The sequence below is a fragment of the Eleutherodactylus coqui genome, chromosome 2 (assembly GCF_035609145.1).
Source record: "Eleutherodactylus coqui strain aEleCoq1 chromosome 2, aEleCoq1.hap1, whole genome shotgun sequence".
Taxonomy (NCBI): Eukaryota; Metazoa; Chordata; class Amphibia; order Anura; family Eleutherodactylidae; genus Eleutherodactylus; species Eleutherodactylus coqui.
Genome location: NC_089838.1, coordinates 300104745 through 300123199, shown reverse-complemented (window position 1 = coordinate 300123199; position 18455 = coordinate 300104745). Strand labels below are relative to the sequence as shown.

The window sequence follows — 18455 nt, the reverse complement described above, 5'->3', positions numbered from 1 at the left end:
TCCTTCCCACTGCACTGATATCGAACTGGATGATCCTGAGCAGCTGATCCTCGTCAATCAACTACTGATGAGTTATCCTAAGGGAAGGTCATCAATAGTAAAAACCTGGAATACCCCTTTAAAGTAGTTGGAGACTGTTAAGCTAGTCTTTATTGAAGATGGGTTTCAGAATCCTTATTATTAAAACCCCACCCCCTGCTCAGATAGCCTCTGGTCCTCCCAAGGTGGCGTTCCCATCCATAAAATGGCTACATATAGAGGGGAATGTAACCAATACATCATTATGCCTCCATTGAAACACTCGTTACCACCATTCAATTTCTGCGCTTATGGCTTATGCAGATGGAAGGTGTATAGAGTTTCAATGCAGGAGCATAATGACGTGCTGGTCACATGCCCATCCATAGGCAGCCATCTTATGTACAGGCCCGCTGTCCAGAGGGTGCAGTAGACTGGCCATGCGGGGTGTGGTTTGAAGGATGACATCAGTACCCAACATCAATAAAGGCTCTATTAGTAAGTTGCATAAATACACCCTTGACACATTTGCAAAGACTACCATGAAGGCAGACAACCCCTTTAATGTGATGATATATTGTCACTGCAGATATAGCAAAATTTACCTTGAGACTTAAGCCCCATATACATGCAAAGATGATTGCTCAAAAGTAGCTCAAAAGACAGTTTGAATGACAGTTTTGAGCAATCATTTTGCATAAGCTGCTAATTGGCACTAATGCCTATTAGTAGCTTATCAGCCTCATTTTGCATTTAAATGAAGCTCCCTTCTCTGTAGGCAGATTACAGTGGGTGGTCTATTATCTTCATACAGCTCCATTGTTCTCCCACAGGAAAGCTGCTAAAAACAATGTTATCGGCGCTCTCACGGAGAATCAAGCTTGAGGTCCCTGCTATCAGCTGGCCAGCCGAACAATACATTTTATGCTGAACTAAAAATCATCGTTCGTCCGAAAAGCTTACAACAGTAGCATTTACACACAACGATTATCGTTCAAAAGACATTGTTTAAACAAATTTTGAGCAATAATCGTTGTGTGTAAACGGGCCTTTAATGTGTTAAGATAACTTTCTGTGCCACAGTTTTGTTTACCCTTTCAATTATTTTGCAATGGCTTTTGTTGTGTTGAGATAAGAGGACAATAGTTTTGTGATAGCTTAAAGGGGTATTCCCATCTCGGGAATCCTATTTCAGTGTGTTTGAAATCACAAAACAATGTACTCAACAATATGCTGTCTATTTCCAAAATGCTCCGTTCTCCAGATATTGCAGATATTGATTCCTCTGCCCTTCTGGTTGTTTACTGCTTGTTGCCAGAGAAACAGACCATCTCTGGGAAAAAAAAGTAGAGCACAGCGGTAGCCGGCCTCCTCTGCTATTTCTTTCCATAAAAGAGGTGGCTGGTTCCCCTGGCAATGAGCAGTAAACAACCAGAGGGCAGAGGAATCAATATCTGCAATATCTGGAGAGCTAAGCATTTTGGAAATAAACATCTTACGGGAGAATGCATTGATTTGCGATTTTGAACACATTGAAATAAGATTCCCCGGATGGAAGAACCGCTTTAAGGTAGGTTTACTTGCCACAAAAAGTTACCACAGTTAAGTTAAAACTTTGTTACTTCTGTACATACTCCCAACAGCGGTTCTAACCTTAAGGCCCATACTGGGCGATTCACCTTGTTATTGTATTTACAGGTCCAGTCAGATATGTGATGCAATAGTTCATAGGCCTCTAAATGGAATGTGTCATCAGAAAAAGGCCTACTGTATCAATCAAATGTTTATGTCATATCATTCATGATTTATATTTTTAAAAAATCCTGAAATCTTGCAGTTTTCACGCTGACAAATAAGCCTGCGAATAGTCTGACACTTTCTGTTCTCTACAGGAGTTTTCTCAGTAGTCATATCATTATCATCACAGGATTAGAAAGAAATGTAAACATCTACATATGGATAAAACACACAGGCCATTCACAATAAGTGATTGTCACAGCTCACCTCCACCCCCTCCCTGCACAATGACCTCTACATAAATCACAGAGCATGACCACAACACTCTCCCACAGAAGTCAATGGGTTCCTTCCTGTACATTTTGCCTATGGCCCATGAGGCCGCTGTTAACTGCAGGAAAGGCAAGATGACCGCTCCCACAGTCATGTACAGAAAATAGAATTTTAAAAAATCTACAATCAGAAAAAAAAACAGATTAGAAAAATTTTAAATGTGTCTTTATTAGAGATGAGCGAGCATACTCGGAAAAGCACTACTCGCTCGAGTAATGTGCTTTATCCGAGTATCGCTGTGCTCGTCCCTGAAGATTCGGGTGCCGCTGCGGCTGACAGGTGAGTCGCAGCGGGGAGCAGGGGAGAGCGGGCGGGAGAGAGGGAGAGAAAGATCTCCCCTCCGTTCCTCCCCGCTCTCCCCTGCAGCTCCCCGCTCCGTGCCAGCACCCGAATCTTCAGGGACGAGCACAGCGATACTCGGATAAAGCAAATTACTCGAGCGAGTAGTGCTTTTCCGAGTACGCTCGCTCATCCCTAGTCTTTATATAATTTTAAATAGTAAAAATAAATATACAGATGGTCCCCGACTTGCGAACAGGTTCCGTTCCAGGAGCCCGTTCGCAAGTCCATTTTGTTCGCAAGTCGAACAAATGGTAGTATGGAACAGGATCGTGGGTGGATCCCGCTCCATACGTCGTCGGGTGCAGGCTGTTCTTACAGCGGGCACCCCGCGGCAGCAGTTCAGACGAGCCGCGCCGCTTGTCAGAACTGTTAACCCTTTAATACCGCTCTGACAGCGGTATTTAAAGTGTTAACAGTTCTGACGAACGGCGCAGCTCGTCGGAACTGCTGCCGCCGGGTGCCCGCTGTAAGAAACAGCCTGCACCCGACGTTCAGGGGGCACGTACAGCGTCCCATGATGAGATCGCGGGACGCTGTGTGGTTGCTAGGCAGCCGGGGACCTCCTGAAAGGCCCCAGGGCTGCCTATGCAGAGTGCTCATCAAGCGCACGGCTTGCTAGGCGCTCTGCATAGACAGCCCTAGGGCCTTTCAGAAGGCCCCCGGCTGCCTAGCAACTGCGATCTGACCGGACAGGCTTCTATCAGGCTTGATAGAAGCCTGCCCGGTCCCTGCACAGTATGATGTAATGCCATAGCATCACATCATACTGTGCAGAACAGATAGTTCGTATCTTGCGAAATTCGTAAGTCGAATGTTTGCAAGTAGGAGACTATCTGTAGGTTATATTTTCATGGGAAACCGTACGGGCGTTCCTCTAAAAGAGGCGTTTTTTGTGATGTAATGGTATAGCAAAAGGTTTATTTTATTTTTAGATTGGCGATAGCTTCAGGGAGTTTTCTGAGATTTCTCATACTATTGAAAAAAAAATGCCTTCGAAGCGTCCTAAAGGTATCTCATTCATGAGCGCAGCAACCATCCTCTCCCGCTGAAAACATTGACCCTTTCTAATATAAAATTCCATTAGACAAGCACTCAGCAGTCCACAAATCCCAACAGTCCGACATCCGTTACACACGGTCCCAAAGGCCATTTTAATTTGTATGGAGATAGACAGGAAGGAGACGGCGGGTAAAGATCTAGGAACAGTAGGAAGACACGTCACTGGCCAAATATGACCCATGTTGAATAGAGTTGAGCGAACGTACTCTGCCGAGCTTGATGCTCGTTCGAGTATTAGCGTACTCGATGGTGCTCGCTACTCGAACAAGAGAGAGAGAGTGTTTCTTCTCCCCACTTTCAAAAAAGCACAACTCTTATTTTTCGGTCAACATAGCGGTCTGCCTATTTTTTGCGGGATGAGTTGTATTTTTCAGTGGTACCACCGTATGTAATGTATCATATAACGTACTGGAAAACATCAAAGAAGAACGAAATGGGCACCCTCTGCAATGTGAACAGGGGTGCTGAAGGCCTAGCATGGCAGCCTGGAATCTACTGAAGGCTCCCAGGGCTGCCATGCATAGATGCCTCTCAAGCTCTGCTCACAGCTTTATAGGCAATATCAAAAAAAGATTGAAAGTTCGAGTCCCGTGTGGGGGCTAAATAAAATAAATAAAAGTGTAAAAAAAAAAAGAATGAAGTAAACAGTAAAAAAAAATAAATATGAAAAATTCATTAAAAAAAATCTAAACAAATAGAAAACCCCACATATTTAGTATCGCTGTGAATGTAAAAGTCTAAACTATTAAAATATTACAATATATATGGCTCACGGTGAAGACCATAAAAGAAGTACAGAATATACCAGAAACTTTTTTTTTTTTGTTATCTCAGCTCTAAAAAGTGATTACAAAGAACTATGTCTGCCAAAATGGTAACAATGAGAAGTTTAGCTTACCCTGCAAAAAAACAAGCCCTCCCACAGCGCAACCGACGAAAAAATAAAGTTCCAGATCTGAGATTTTAGTCACGGAAAGCAATTTTTTGTTCATTAAAAATTTACTTTTTAAAAGTAGAAAAACATTTAAAAAACTATACAAATTTGGTATCACCATAATTGTGCTGACCCACAGAATAAAGTTCAAATATCATTTTACTGCACTGTGAATGTTGGAAAACCTACTGCCCTCATGGAATCCTAGAATGGTAGAGTTGGAAGGGACCTCCAGGGTCATCGGGTCCAACCCCCTGCTCAGTGCAGGATCACTAAATCATCCCAGACAGATGTCTGTCCAGCCTTTGTTTGAAGACTTCCATTGAAGGAGAACTCACCTCCTCCCGTGGCAACCTGTTGCACTCATTGATCACCCTCACTGTTAAAAAGTTTTTCCTAATTTGTGTCTCTTCCCAAATGAATTGGGAAGACCTGGGGACTGGGCTCAGTGGATCATGATACGCCACCAGTCTGTTCTCTTGCTGGCTTCTGCACACAAGTAGTTATAGCTAATATGACTATTATAAAGGAACTGAATCATCTGAAAATGGGGTATGAAAAACAAAACAAAACGGTGCAGCAGAATCCTCTGCATGCCTCTAGTGCCTATCCCTACTCCAAGGCTCCACAAAAAGTAAATCCGATACTGAAAAAGTTTGGCCAAAGTTTTAATTAGACTCGCAACTGTGAACTGAGTGCTCATTTAAAGGGTTATCCGCTGACAGCCCTGCCTTTACTTTTATGACTCGTCAATTGTTTTGTATGGAAAGTGGCTGCGCCTTTGGTGTGTGTGACCAGTTCACTCACACAGGGCTTCTCCAGCTTTCTCTGTTGAAGGGGCATCTCAGAATCCCTGGAACTTCAGGTTTGTAATCACCCCAAATCTTGATATGAAATGTTTAGCAATATTATTAGATTACTTTATGTTTTCATCTGTTATTTGGTCACTGTATGTTGGCATTACTTAAAAACAGAGCATGGTGTACTGTAATGGCACACATATTTAAAGTGGTTGTCCAGTTGTAAGCTTTTGATGGTCTATTTATCAGCCAGGACCCTTGCCAAGCAGCTACTCTCGTTGTGCTCATGCACTGAGCTGATTTTTACAGGAAGCAGACAGCTCTGTTCCCATTGCAGTGGCCAGGCTTGGTATTACAAGCCATTCACTTCAATAGGAGCTTTGTCTAGTCACTGCAGTAGAGCTGTCTGCTACCTGTTGGAATCAGTTCAGTATATGAGCACACGAGCCCGGCGAACAGCTGATCATTATAAGGCCGACCCTGGCTGCGTTCACACCCTGTATTTAGAAAAATATGCTGCACGGTACGTTTTTTTTTATGGTGGCCAATTGCATAAAAAAGCATAGTTGATGTCCATTTTTTTTTTCCATCTATAGATTACTTAAGGAAATGGCATAAAGACGAGGATTCGTTCACTTCTGGTCCACATAAGCCACATGAGCCCCAAAGGCTTATGACAATATGGGCAACAATGAAACTTTTTCTTATGTCTTATAGAGTATAAAGGCTGCAGCATCCTTCGTATATGATGATATCCATGTCCGCCTCTGGGAGATGCAGCGTCTCCCATTAGTATATCGCTTTTTCATCATTCTCCTCATTCAAAGTGGTTTCCTCTGCTCTTCTTTACTCCTCCCTCCTGTTATCTCTCTTCTCTCCATCTAATTCTCTCCGCTGACCTCTGCTGCTTTCTCTTTCTCCCTTCCTTTCTCACACTCTTCCATCTGTTGCACTTTCTCCGACACCATCTCGACCACATCTTAAGAAGTCTGCCATTCTTTCTCATTAATCTGAAGAGACATCCTTACGCTCCTTGCGAATCCCCTCCCTGGATAGGACAGTTCTTTGCAGACAGTTCACAGCTTCTGAGTACAGGGAGGGGCATTGATAGACTGCCTGGATATCTGCAAACACGGACCAGACCTTAGAAAGAGACTGCACCTGCAAGAGACATCCAACCACTTGACTTCTAAGGTGCACTATCATGTCCTATGTGTGGGAGTCTGGGGTCGGTTACATGCGACAGGAAGGGAAGCCACAGAGGAGCAGTGACAGGACGGGGTGTGTAGATATATACAATAGGGGGTGTACAAGGTCGGGGGGATTACTGGAATGGGAGGATAGAATGCTAAATTATTGAGATTGTGTGCAAATTCATTAATAATGAAGGACGCATAGAATGCAGGATGGAGATTAGATTTATAATAGGGTGTTAATACTAAGGCGGCCCCTTCAGAGAGGTATATATAAGTATGTGGATGGGCAAAAATATGTATAATACCAGAACTGTGTGTTCAGGGTTTAGGTTTAATGTAAAGGTATGAGCGTGGACGGGGGATACATAGACGACATCTTTTACAATGGGACTGGGTATAATAACCCATAGTCAGCAATGAGAAGGCTATTTTTATATCTACCGTCCTATTTCCACTGTCTGCATCCACCGCCTCTGCTAAACACTGTATACGGCTTACTTATACCGATAGGTGGAAATTATGACCTTATGCATTATTAATTATTAATTTCTGATTTCTGGCATTTATTATTAACCATTCTATTACCATAGGGTCTGTTACAGAAAAAACAAGGTCCATAACTTATTTTCTGTATATTACAATTTGAGCAGAGCCCTAGTAAATAACCCCAAGGAGACTTTATTTTAACCCCTGCATGGTCATGATCCTTGCACAAAATCTTTATTACAAGTTAAGTGTTTTATATATATATATATATATATCCCATTTCTTTCTATTACGTTATTTGTCACCTAAGAATTCCACAGATGGGCTGCGCTGATAGTTATAGAGGACATGTGACCCGCTGGGTGGGGCGCACCGTGTTGTGCATTGATAAGGGGCAGAGAAGTGTTATGACCACGTGTAACCCAGCCAAATTCTGCGCACATGCTTAGTATACTGACTGCATCCCTCTACTGCGAAAAGTCTCAATAATGTATGTTATAGGAACTTTTGCTTTGTTTGTCATTTCTGCACTAACCATTTTTTCTTTAAGTGTATAGGATGTAGTCTCTGCTATGTAATACATATATATATATATATTTTTTTTTTTATTATTATTATTTTTTAATTTTTTTAATTTAATTTATGCAATATGATATTTTCTGGTCTGTATCGTTTTCTAATTGCTCTAAGCTGGGTCATTTATATAGTCTTATTTAGAGTGATTATCTGGCTTAGGTATTTAAAAAATGAGTTACAAATAGCGTCTTTCTCTGGTGGACCTGGCTCATTAATTTCAGTTAGAGCTGCGTAATAATAAATTTCTCCTGTGGTGGCGCTACAGGATAACTAAACACTTATTAGTGGGTTTCACCACAGATCATAGTCGATTCTTGGCGGCCTTATGCCGCTTTCACATCTGCACTGGTACCTCAGTGATTCAATGGCAAATCCGGCACAGCTGAGCAGAAATCAAACAGACCCCATTATAGTCACTGTGGTCCGTTTGGCGTTGTTCGGTTCTATCATAAGACGGACCTGTGCAGCCAGGGGATTCCCTTTTCCTGCTTCCCAAACGGACAGGAAAACGGAACCCCCGCGGCAGATGTGAAAGCAGCCTAACTTTCATCAGTTTGTCATACCTTTCTAATAAAAAAGGATTTCCAAAGCAGACAACCCCTTGAAGCTGGTTGCAGATTACTTTTGATGTGCATACATACTTTATTTGGTTTTCACACCTACATTCATGATTCGGGGGCTGTACTTAGCATGAGATTGGTTCTGGTATTGTATCTGTGCACTGAGGTTGTGCTGTATTTACATTATCAGCTTGGTTCTGGTGCTGTATTTTATGTTATCAGCTTGGATCTGGTGCTGTATTTCTGTACGGAGATTGGTTTGTTCTGTATTTATGTACTAAGCTTGGTTGTGGTTCTGTATGCATGCACTGAGCTCAGTTCTGGGGCTGTATTTATGTTACAAGCTTGGTTTCCGTGCCTTTTTATATTATGAGCTTGGTTCCGATTCTGTTTTTTTATGAGCTCTGGTGCTGCATTTATGTTATGAGCTTGGTTCGGGTGCAGTATTTATTCACTGAGTGTGGCTTTGCTGCTTTCGCACAAGTAAAATACCATCAGACTGCCTATCAGTACAATATCCATAGTTTTTTCCTATGATTGGGTAGCGGAGAGTAACAAATAATTCCGCAGAGGGTGCCATCTAACCTAGGGTCAGCACCGTTGACAACCATATAATATTTGAGCACCTGAGTTATAACCACTTATCTCGTCAGTTTGGTTGTATATATGCTTTCTGCATCTCCCCTTTACACCGATATCTCCTCATTGTCTTATAGACTGTGAGAGGAAGTGCAATCTGTTCTGGATGGTCTGTGGGAAGGGAAGTGAGTGTATGGGATAGGGAAGGGGAGCGAGACCAATACATGGAAAAAGTACAAGAGGTCAGACAGAAACACAGGTGCTGTGTACTCGGAGCTGATCTGCACTTTCCTCCTGTACCCTGTCATTCTCTCCCCTCTTATTTCCATACAGTATTGCTTTTAACAATAGACTGATTAGCAGTTTGTATATACAGGACCAGGGGCGTAACTATAGAGGATGCAGGGGGTTGCGGTTGCACCCGGGCCCAGGAGCCTTAGGGGGCCCATAAGGCCTCTCTTCTCCATATAGGGAACCCAGTACTATGAGTAAAGCATTATAGTTGGGGGCCCTGTTACAGATTTTGCATTGGGGCCCTGAAGCTTCAAGTTATGTCCCTGTGCAGCATGGTTTAGGTATGGGTACGGGTACAGATACAAATAGAGGGGGGGCCCCAGCTCACGTTTTGCATCAGGGCCCCTGAGCCTTTAGTTACGCCCCTGTACAGTACTATACTTAAGATGGTAAACCTTACTAAGACAAGAACTGGGCCATATAAACACTGGAAGAAGTGCAGAACTAAAAAATTTCCAACATGCTGGAAACTTTTTGTAGATGGAAAGGATGGCGTTCATTATTCATGAAGTGCCTGCAAGATCAGGAGCTGAAGCCACTTGGTCTACATGGAGTCCATGCGGCTACAAGATATGAAAACGTAGACCCTCCATGTGCCACTAGTCTCATACGACTGGATTTGAATTGCGGATTCCGCGAATGATTTGCAGGAAAACGCAAGCATTGAATGGCATGTATTTTCAAATTCTCCTTCACACTCGCGGATAGAAATTGCACATTCCGCGAGCGGAAGAAAAATTACAGCATGCTCTATTTTACTGCAGATTCCACACAGACGGCTGTATGAGCTGCGGTGATCGGTGTCATCGGCCTGTAGGGGCAATTCCAACCAAAACAACATACCTGTACTGCACATGACCGCCTGCGAGCCTCCGCAGTCATGCACAATACAATTAATTGCCGTACGCAGGGTCACCGGCCGGGCTCGCAGCCTGAATCTGCTGCAGACCTCCCACATGCGTAATCCAACCTGGTCGTGTGAGCCCGGCCTTAGTGTGAAATCAAAGTTACAGTAGTGTGCCATGGAAGTCCATGTATACCGTATTATGATTGCATTTCACTACGAAGTTTAAGTACCTCTAATATCATGCTATGTAATAAAGTGAGAAGACTCACATCTTATGACTGCCATACCTTTTCTATTATTATTTTTTTTATACAATTGCTAATATACACTAAATGGCCACTGCATTAGAGACCCCCATCTGGTAGATCGTTGGATCTCCTTTGCCTTCCGAAATGCAGAAATTCGATGTGATGTAGATTCCACCAGGTGCTGAAATCGTTCTGCCGGAATACCGGTCCCGTAGTTGCCGGACGTTACATGGAGGTACTGACATGTTCTGACCAGCTGGCAGGAAGGGTTCACCAATTCATGCCACTTTCACCAAATTCTGACCTCCAATCAGCACGGAGCAACAGAAATCTGGATTCATCTGACCAGGTTATGTTTGTCCACTGCTCTGTGATACAATTTTTGGGCTCTTTTGCCCCCTGGAGTTTCTGCCTGTTTCTCTTAGACCCAATGGTCGTCTGCTGTAGTAGCCAATCCGTGCTAAAGAACGATGAGTTGTGTGTTTGGAAATGTTAGTTGGAACATCGGTGTTGTGCTCGGTTGCAATTTGCTTGACTGTGCACCGCCTGTTCGTTAGAACGATTCTTTACATCTTCTTTTGACCTCTTTCATTAATAATTCCCATGTTTCCATCCACGGGATTCCTTTTCTTTTTTGTTTTATCTGTAACACACCATTCTCTGTATACTCTCCACACTGCTGCACAAGAAGATCCTACAAGGTTGGCAGTGAAATCCTGGCTAGTCTAGCACCGATGATCAGGCCTTTCTGAAAGTCACTCAGATCACTGAATTTTTCCCATAAAATGTGAATTCATGCTGAAACTGATCCATGGAAAACTCGTCCAATTTCCATACAGGGAAGCTCCAATTGCGAAAGGGCCAGTGTTTCTAATAAAATGGTCATTCAGTGTATCTCAAATTTAGGTCAATAGGATGTAACTAAATGTCTACATTTGTTTAACTGTTTTTGGTTACCAGCAGAGCCAGAGAAGAACTCTGGAGGAGGACACGTGATGCAGAGCAACACACAATCTGGTAAGAAATATTAAGATGTAGGCAGAATAAAACAAACATAACCAGCCTGAAATGATGAGAATGGCTCCTCCCTACCAGCCAATAAGGAGGAGAATGGTCCTCACCACCAGCCTGAAGTGACGTAGATCAGGTCTCATAGAATGGTAGAGTTGGAAGGGACCTCCAGGGTCATTGGGTCTAACCCCCTGTTCAGTGCAGGATTTACTAAATCATCCCAGACAGATATATAGAATCATAGAATGGTAGAGTTGGAAGGATAAGGAGGAAGGGATCTCAAGGGTCAAAATAGAGTTGGTAGAGTTGGAAGGGACCTCCAGACTAAAATGATGAGAAAGTGTCCTAAACATCATCCTGAAATGATGAGGATGGGTGCTCACCAAGCCTGAAATGAAGCGGATAGTTCCTCACCACAAGCCTGAAATGAAGCAGATAGTTCCTCACCACCAGCCTGAAGTGATAATCATGGGTTCTCACCACCAGCCTGATATATTGAACACAGTTCCTCACCTCAAACCTAAATTTGATGAGGATGGGTCCTCACCACCAGCCTGAAATTATGATGATGGGCTCATGGATCCATGCTTATCATTTCAGGCTAGTGGTGTTTGAGGAATTGCTCCATTAGTCAATCACCTCCTTATCACTTCAAGCTACTCTCAGTAGACCATCCTCATCATTTCGATTTGCTAGTGGTTGAGTAATTCTACTCCTGGTTGGGACTGTTTCAAAAGATGACAATGCTTGACCACAATTTGTAATGCCCTTGTTAATTCTTTAACACAATGTGACCCAATTCCTGAAAAGCAATCCTGAAGATCATTACTCCGAGGTTTTTTAGACATTATTGTTCTAAGAACCAAGGATTAATGCAGATTATCACTATTAAATCCAGAGTAACCTCCACATAATTACTCACGCACTCTTGATGCCCTCCGTTGTACCGAAAAAAAAAGATCTAACCAGACATTGCACAAACTAAATGATTTCTATGTCCTGCACCCGCCAATGAGACATGACGGAGATAAAATGTATACACAACCAACAAAGATTATGGGTTAATGGTGTCTTCTTCCACCCGCAGATTTCCGGTATACATACAGAACACTGAAACACAACAGCTGAATGGAAAGGTTTCCTAAGGTAACGTCCGTAAGGACATCTATGTTTCTGTGCTTTACGAACATCGCAGGAGGAGGAATTTTTAAAAATGAGGAAACGTTATAATGGACCTTTATGTAATATCATTTATGTCATTTTGGTGTCTTATTACATAAGGTAAAAGTGAATGCCACATAATGACAAACCAGAATGTCGGGGCCGAAAGCACGGTCAAGAAGGCAAAATGCCCCCTCCCATCAAATTATACTCACTATGGCGACCATCTACAATTACATGTTTTTGCCTATTGAGATTTAGTGACAGATTATAGTGAGAGTATCCTTGTAATGTTCCTGGTGGTCTAGAGTTGTGTGATGGTTAACAGCTAATTTTAATGAGAACTACGCCTGCAATTACCAGTGCCAGCCACCACACATGGGTTGGAGCTAACGGCTTCCACTCTGTACTTTTGTGTGTTGCGGCACTGACAGCAGGCGCCCAGTAAGTTGTTCGGCGGGGATCTGTGTACCCCAGTCAATGAACTATTGATAGCTTATCCTGAGGACTGAGGATAGTTCATCAATAGCGTTTACCTGGAAAACCCCTTTGAGGAGGGACATAAATGTCATACAGACAGGAAATAAATATCCTTCAACTATGTCTTTTAGTTAGGAAAAAAAGTCTACACTGTCTCCAGCCGCCTAAAAAGGTTAAGATGCAAAACGATATCTTAATTCCTTGCTTTAAAAACGTTCCTCTATTGACATAGTAACAGTGTGTGAAGTCCAACCAAGGCATCTGTCCGTCCAGTCAAACCAATTTGCTGGGAAGAGAATTCCTTCCAATTCCAAATCTGGCAATCATAATAATCCCGGGATCACCGACCCTTCTGTAGTAATCAGTGATTATAACATGTAATACACTTATCGTCAAAACCAATCCCTCCCCTAAAAGGAGTTGTGGGAATCAAATCAAACGTTCCCTGTGTGATTGTAACGTTGATGTAAGTGATTATAATATCGGAGCAAAAGGAGGATTTATTGTGAAGAACCGACCCCTTGTAGGGAGGCTCTAGTACCCTGTTGTACCACCTCTGGCTTGGATACAAGATGTGATACGGGCAGGCATGGAGGGTCTAGTACCCTGTTGTACCACCTCTAGCTTGGATACAAGATGTGATATGGTGGGGCATGGAGGCTCTAGTACCCTGTTTTAGCGCCTCTAGCTTTGATGCAAGATGTGATACGGGCAGGCATGAAGGCTCTACTACCCTGTTGTACCGCCTCTAGCTTGGATACATGATGTGATATGGTGGGGCATGGAGGCTCTAGTACCCTGTTGTACCACCTCCATCTTGGGTACAAGATGTGATACAGGCCAGTCATGAAGGCTCTAGTACCCTGTTGGGCCACCTCTAACTTAGATGAAAGATGTGATACCATAGGCATGGAGGTTCTAATACTCTGTTATACCTCCTTTAGCTTGGATACGAGATGTGATACAGGCGGGGATGGAGGCTCTAGTACCCTGTTGTACGACGTCAAGCTAGGATACAAGATGTGATACAGGTGGCATGGAGGTTCTAGTACCCTGTTGTACCACCTCTAGCTTGGATACAAGATGTGATACAGGCGGGGATGGAGGCTCTAGTACCCTGTTGTACTGCCTCTAGCTTGGATGCAAGATGTGATACAGGTGGGCATGGAGGCTCTATTACCCTGTTGTATCGCCTGTAGCTTGGGTACAAGATGTGATACAGGCAGGCATGGAGGCTCTAGTACCCTGTGTACCGCCTCTAGCTTGGATACAAGATGTGATACAGGTGGGCATGGAGGCTCTAGTACACTGTTGTACTGCCTCTAGCTTGGATACAAGATGTGATACCAGGGGCATGGAGGCTCTAGTACCCTGTCGTACCACCTCTAGCTTGGATACAAGATGCAATTCAGGTGGGCATGGAGGCTCTAGTACCCTGTGTACCGCCTCTAGCTTGGATATAAGATGTGATACAGGTGGGCATGGAGGCTCTAGTACACTGTTGTACTGCCTCTAGCTTGGATACAAGATGTGATACCAGGGGCATGGAGGCTCTAGTACCCTGTCGTACCACCTCTAGCTTGGATACAAGATATTTTACGGGCGGACATGGAGGCATAGAGGTTCTGTATGGTATCCCACGGAATATCGCTCCACATTTGCTGTAACTGAGCCTCTAAATTGTGTAGACTCCTAGGCTGTCAAAGTTGCTATCCCAGATGGTCCAATACATGTTCTATTGAAGATAAGTCTGGCGACCAGGCAGACCACGGAAGTGTGACAATGTTGTGGGGGCTCCTGTGACCCCCTGGTGTGCGGCCGAGCATTATCCTGCTGGAAGCCGCCATGACAGGAATGCATGTGGCTGCAGGATGTCCTGAGCATATCGCTGAGCTGTCATTGTCCCTCGTACCACTACTAGGAGTGACCGACTGTTATATGTGATGGCCTCTCAGACCTTCACACCAGCAGGGGGCAGTGTGCCGCTCCACCACAAAGGCATGAATGAGGTGGTCACCCCAAGGTCTTCAGACACAAACACGGCCATCAAAATAAAGTAGAGGTGGCAGCGTCAATAGGTGCAAATAGTCCAAGAAAAGTTTATTCTCCCATAGTGATCGACGTTTCGACCAGCGATTTGGTCTTTATCAAGCTTAAGAATGCATACAGATACATGCTTTAAGTAGAAAATCATTAAAAGGCATGCACCAATCACCATATAACAAACCCATATGCAGGCGATCAGTGCAGCTGTTACTAATCACAGTAATCATTAAAAGGCATACTACATAGAAATGACATACATAACACCTTTGCTTAATCTTCCAGTGATCCATCCGGCCGGTCCATGCTCAGCGTCTCTAGAGAGCAAGTGCGCATGCGTTAGAAATCCGTACAGCGCATGCGCTGGATTGCACAGCGTCTCACTGGGGCCGATGCGTTCCACCGTTATGCGCATGCGCGGCACCATAACAACGCCTCATAATGACACTTCACGCAAAACATTCCCCATTGGTTGGTCACCATACCCTCATTACCCCTATACGTACTAAAGGCAAAAAATGGGGAGATATAATATATAAATCTCAAGCAGATAGAGGTAAACAAATACCATGTGGATAACCTTATTGGGGCCATGTTAGTGGTGTCATACTAGATATATAGCGTCATTAGCCCAATATGCAACAACATAGAGCATCTCCCTTTGTAAGGTAAAAAAAAAGGAGCGGGGGTTACAGAATATGGTAAAATAACCACTCAATTTATATAGAATCCCACAGAATACTACAGTCATCAGTTTTAGAGATGAGCGAGTATCTCCCCCGCTCGAGACAGAAGGTTCGGGTGCCGGCGCGGGGGAGCGTTGAGTAGCGGCAGTCAGCAGGAGGGAGGCGGTGGGGGGGGGGGGAGAGGGAGAGAGAGATCTCCCCTCCGTTCCGACCCGCTCTCCCCCGCAGCTCCGTGCCCGCAAGACCAAATGCCGCAAGACCAAATGTCCTTCAGCCAAGTGCCTGGAAATGCTTCTGGCAGACACAGGGGCCTGTAACAATGGTGCCACCTCATCTAATCACACCACAACTCGAATGGCATATCTGTCTGAGATGTAACTTCATGCCAGGTTTTGCATCCAAATGACAACTCCTACTAGCTGCTTGATTATTTTTGACAAATAGTGTATTATTACACTCAAGAAAGGTGTCCAGGCTCCTCTTGTACTCTTTTCGAGTCCGCCATTAGCACGTCCTCAGGCAGAGAGTTCCATAGTCTCACTGCTCTTACAGTAAAGAACCCACTCTATGTTGTGTAGAAACCTTCTTTCCTCTAGACGTAAACAAGGGCACCCCCTTGTTACAGTCACAGTCCTGGGTATAAATAGATGATGGTAGATCTCTGTATTGTCACCTGATATAACTATATATAGTTATTAGGTCGCCCCTCAGACGTCTTTTTTCTAAACTAAATAACCCCAAAACCATCCACAATATTCCATGTGTGGTCTGACCAGTGACTTGTACAGAGGAAGACCAATGTTCTTGTGATGATCCTCTAGACCTCTTTTGATGTACTCTAGTGCCTCGTGTGGCACAGAGTGTTAACATAGTAACACAGTAACATAGTATGTAAGGCTGAATGAAGACAATGTCCATGTAATCCAGCGTGTCTATCCTCCTGTGTTGATCCAGAGGAAGGCAAAAAAAACTCCAAGAGGCAGGAGCCAATTAGCCCATTTGAGGTAAAATTCCTTCCCGACTCCCTAATGGCAATCAGACTGTTCCCTGGATCAACCCCTAATAGTTCCTACCTGCCTGTAAACTTGGATTAACAATTAACCTAAGATTTATATCCTGGATATCCTTCTGCTCTAGAAAGACATCAAGTCCCCTTTTAAACTCCTCTATAGATTTTGTCATCACCACTTCCTCCGGCAGAGAGTTCCACAGTCTCACTGCTCTTACAGTAAAGAACCCTTTTCTGTGTTGGTGATAAAACCTGCTTTCTTCTAGACATAGCGGATGCCCTCTTGTTTCAGTCGCAGTCCTGGGTATAAACAAGGTTGCAAGTTGAATCCCTGCATGGTTCAGGTAGCCAGCTCAAGTGCGACTCACTTGAAAGTGCTGCTATACAAATAAGAAGATTTTTTTATTTTTTATTTTAGTCTTGTATTATATAAAAATTAGTTTAAAGATCAGACATCCCCATACTGTATGCGGTTGCTGTAGCCTGACTATTTCCTTTTCGAGTATGTACAATTCAAGTGAGTGAGAACTCTTCTGTTGGTTTGCAGATCCCTCTTACGTCTCCTGGCAGTGTCACTTCGTCCAGAGGGTCCAGTGTACCAGGCTCTCCCTCTGTTATCACTGTAAGTAGCACCCCATGCGTGTCACCAACCAGTACACGTCCAGGTCTGTCAATGTGTATTTTTTATCTCCTAATGGACTGAGGACATGAAGATAAATGGGCAACAGAGTGAAAGATTTGTCCTTGTACTTCGGCTCAAGCACAATGCATAGAAAAATAATCTTAATGATGCTGAATGAGATCATACCCATACTTCACGTAATGCCTTGTTTTTGCCCTTTGTCTCTTGATTTATTTTTGTCCAGGCTCGGATGGACAGTCGTGTCTTGGGTTACAAGGACCTAGCTGCCCTCCCACGTGATAAAGCTATACTGGATATAGAGCGTCCAGACCTGATGATTTACGAACCACATTTCACATACACCCTTCTGGAGAATACAGAGACTCTTCGAAGCCGAGAAGTAATTGCTGGGTCTAAAAATTGTACAAAAATAAACTAGACTAGGACAAGCCAATTCTTGTATAGTGTACAGTACAACACTAACACCACCGCTGTCATGTATCTAGCCTTTATAATACCAATGACCAATTCACGTTTAGTAGTTACGGAAATGTGAGACATCTGGGGCAACATGGCCACTTTGTAGCCCCACTTTTTTATAAAAGGAACATAAAACACAAAAATACCCCAAAAGAGAAAAAAAAAAAACAATCCCAGCGATGCCTCCATTAACAACCATTTTTATTGACCCTATTGTGTCTCATATTGTAATAAAAACTGAGGCAGATATAAGCAGTTCTTCTACATGTGTGCAAGAAGATCAGCCTTTTTTGCCCCTTTTACTAGCTTTAATGATGCTTTTATCTTCTTATCCCGTGCCGAGTTCCTTCACATTCAGCGTTTTGATTTCTGCTTTAAGCTGATCCGTTTTTTCTTTCCTAAATAGAACAGATAGCAAAACGGAATTCAAATGGAAAGTTTTCAGGTTTTTATTTTAAACGGATCCATTAAAAAATGGAAATTTTCTATCAGTTTTCTTAATTGTTTCCATGTAGATCCATTTTTAACTCAACTGTTTGTAATTAGAGATGAGCAAGCATACTCGTTAAGGCGATTTACTAGAGAGAGCATCGCCTTTTTCGAGTACCTGCTGGCTCGTCCCTGAAGATTCGGGGGGGCGGCAAAGGGAAGGGGGGTGGAGAGTGAGAGAGATCTCTCTCTCTCTCTCTCCCTCCCGATCCCCTCCGCAACCCCCGCGGCCTCCCCGAATCTTCAGGGACGAGCCAGCAGGTACTCGAAAAAGGTGATGCTCTCTCTCGAGTAAATCGCCTTAACGAGTCTGCTCGCTCATCTCTATTTTTAATTCTTTTGTCTTTCTAACCTTCGGCTTGTGATCATTTCTAAACAGATCCATCAAACGGGCATGAAAAGAGGAACCAAATAGAAAACCTTTCATTCCGTTCCGTCACCTATTGACTATAATGTAAAAAAAAA

General features: G+C 43.5%; 1 protein-coding gene across 9 annotated transcripts in view; it reads left to right on the top strand.

Annotated features, from left to right (window-relative positions):
* The window catches only part of DMTN (dematin actin binding protein), a 43779-nt gene that overhangs the window by 10996 nt on the left and 14328 nt on the right, over positions 1-18455 (top strand). For 2 of the 9 annotated variants that reach the window (XM_066593479.1, XM_066593478.1), the window contains exons 2-5: positions 10973-11026; positions 12108-12166; positions 16947-17021; positions 17266-17421. In XM_066593479.1, coding sequence (XP_066449576.1) covers positions 12149-12166; positions 16947-17021; positions 17266-17421 — 249 coding nt within the window. In that variant the 5' untranslated portion in view covers positions 10973-11026; positions 12108-12148. Of the gene's footprint in view, positions 1-6118; positions 6505-7361; positions 7396-10969; positions 11027-12107; positions 12167-16946; positions 17022-17265; positions 17422-18455 lie in introns of those variants that run through there. The other 7 variants (XM_066593472.1, XM_066593473.1, XM_066593475.1 and 4 more) reach the window with 7 other exon arrangements.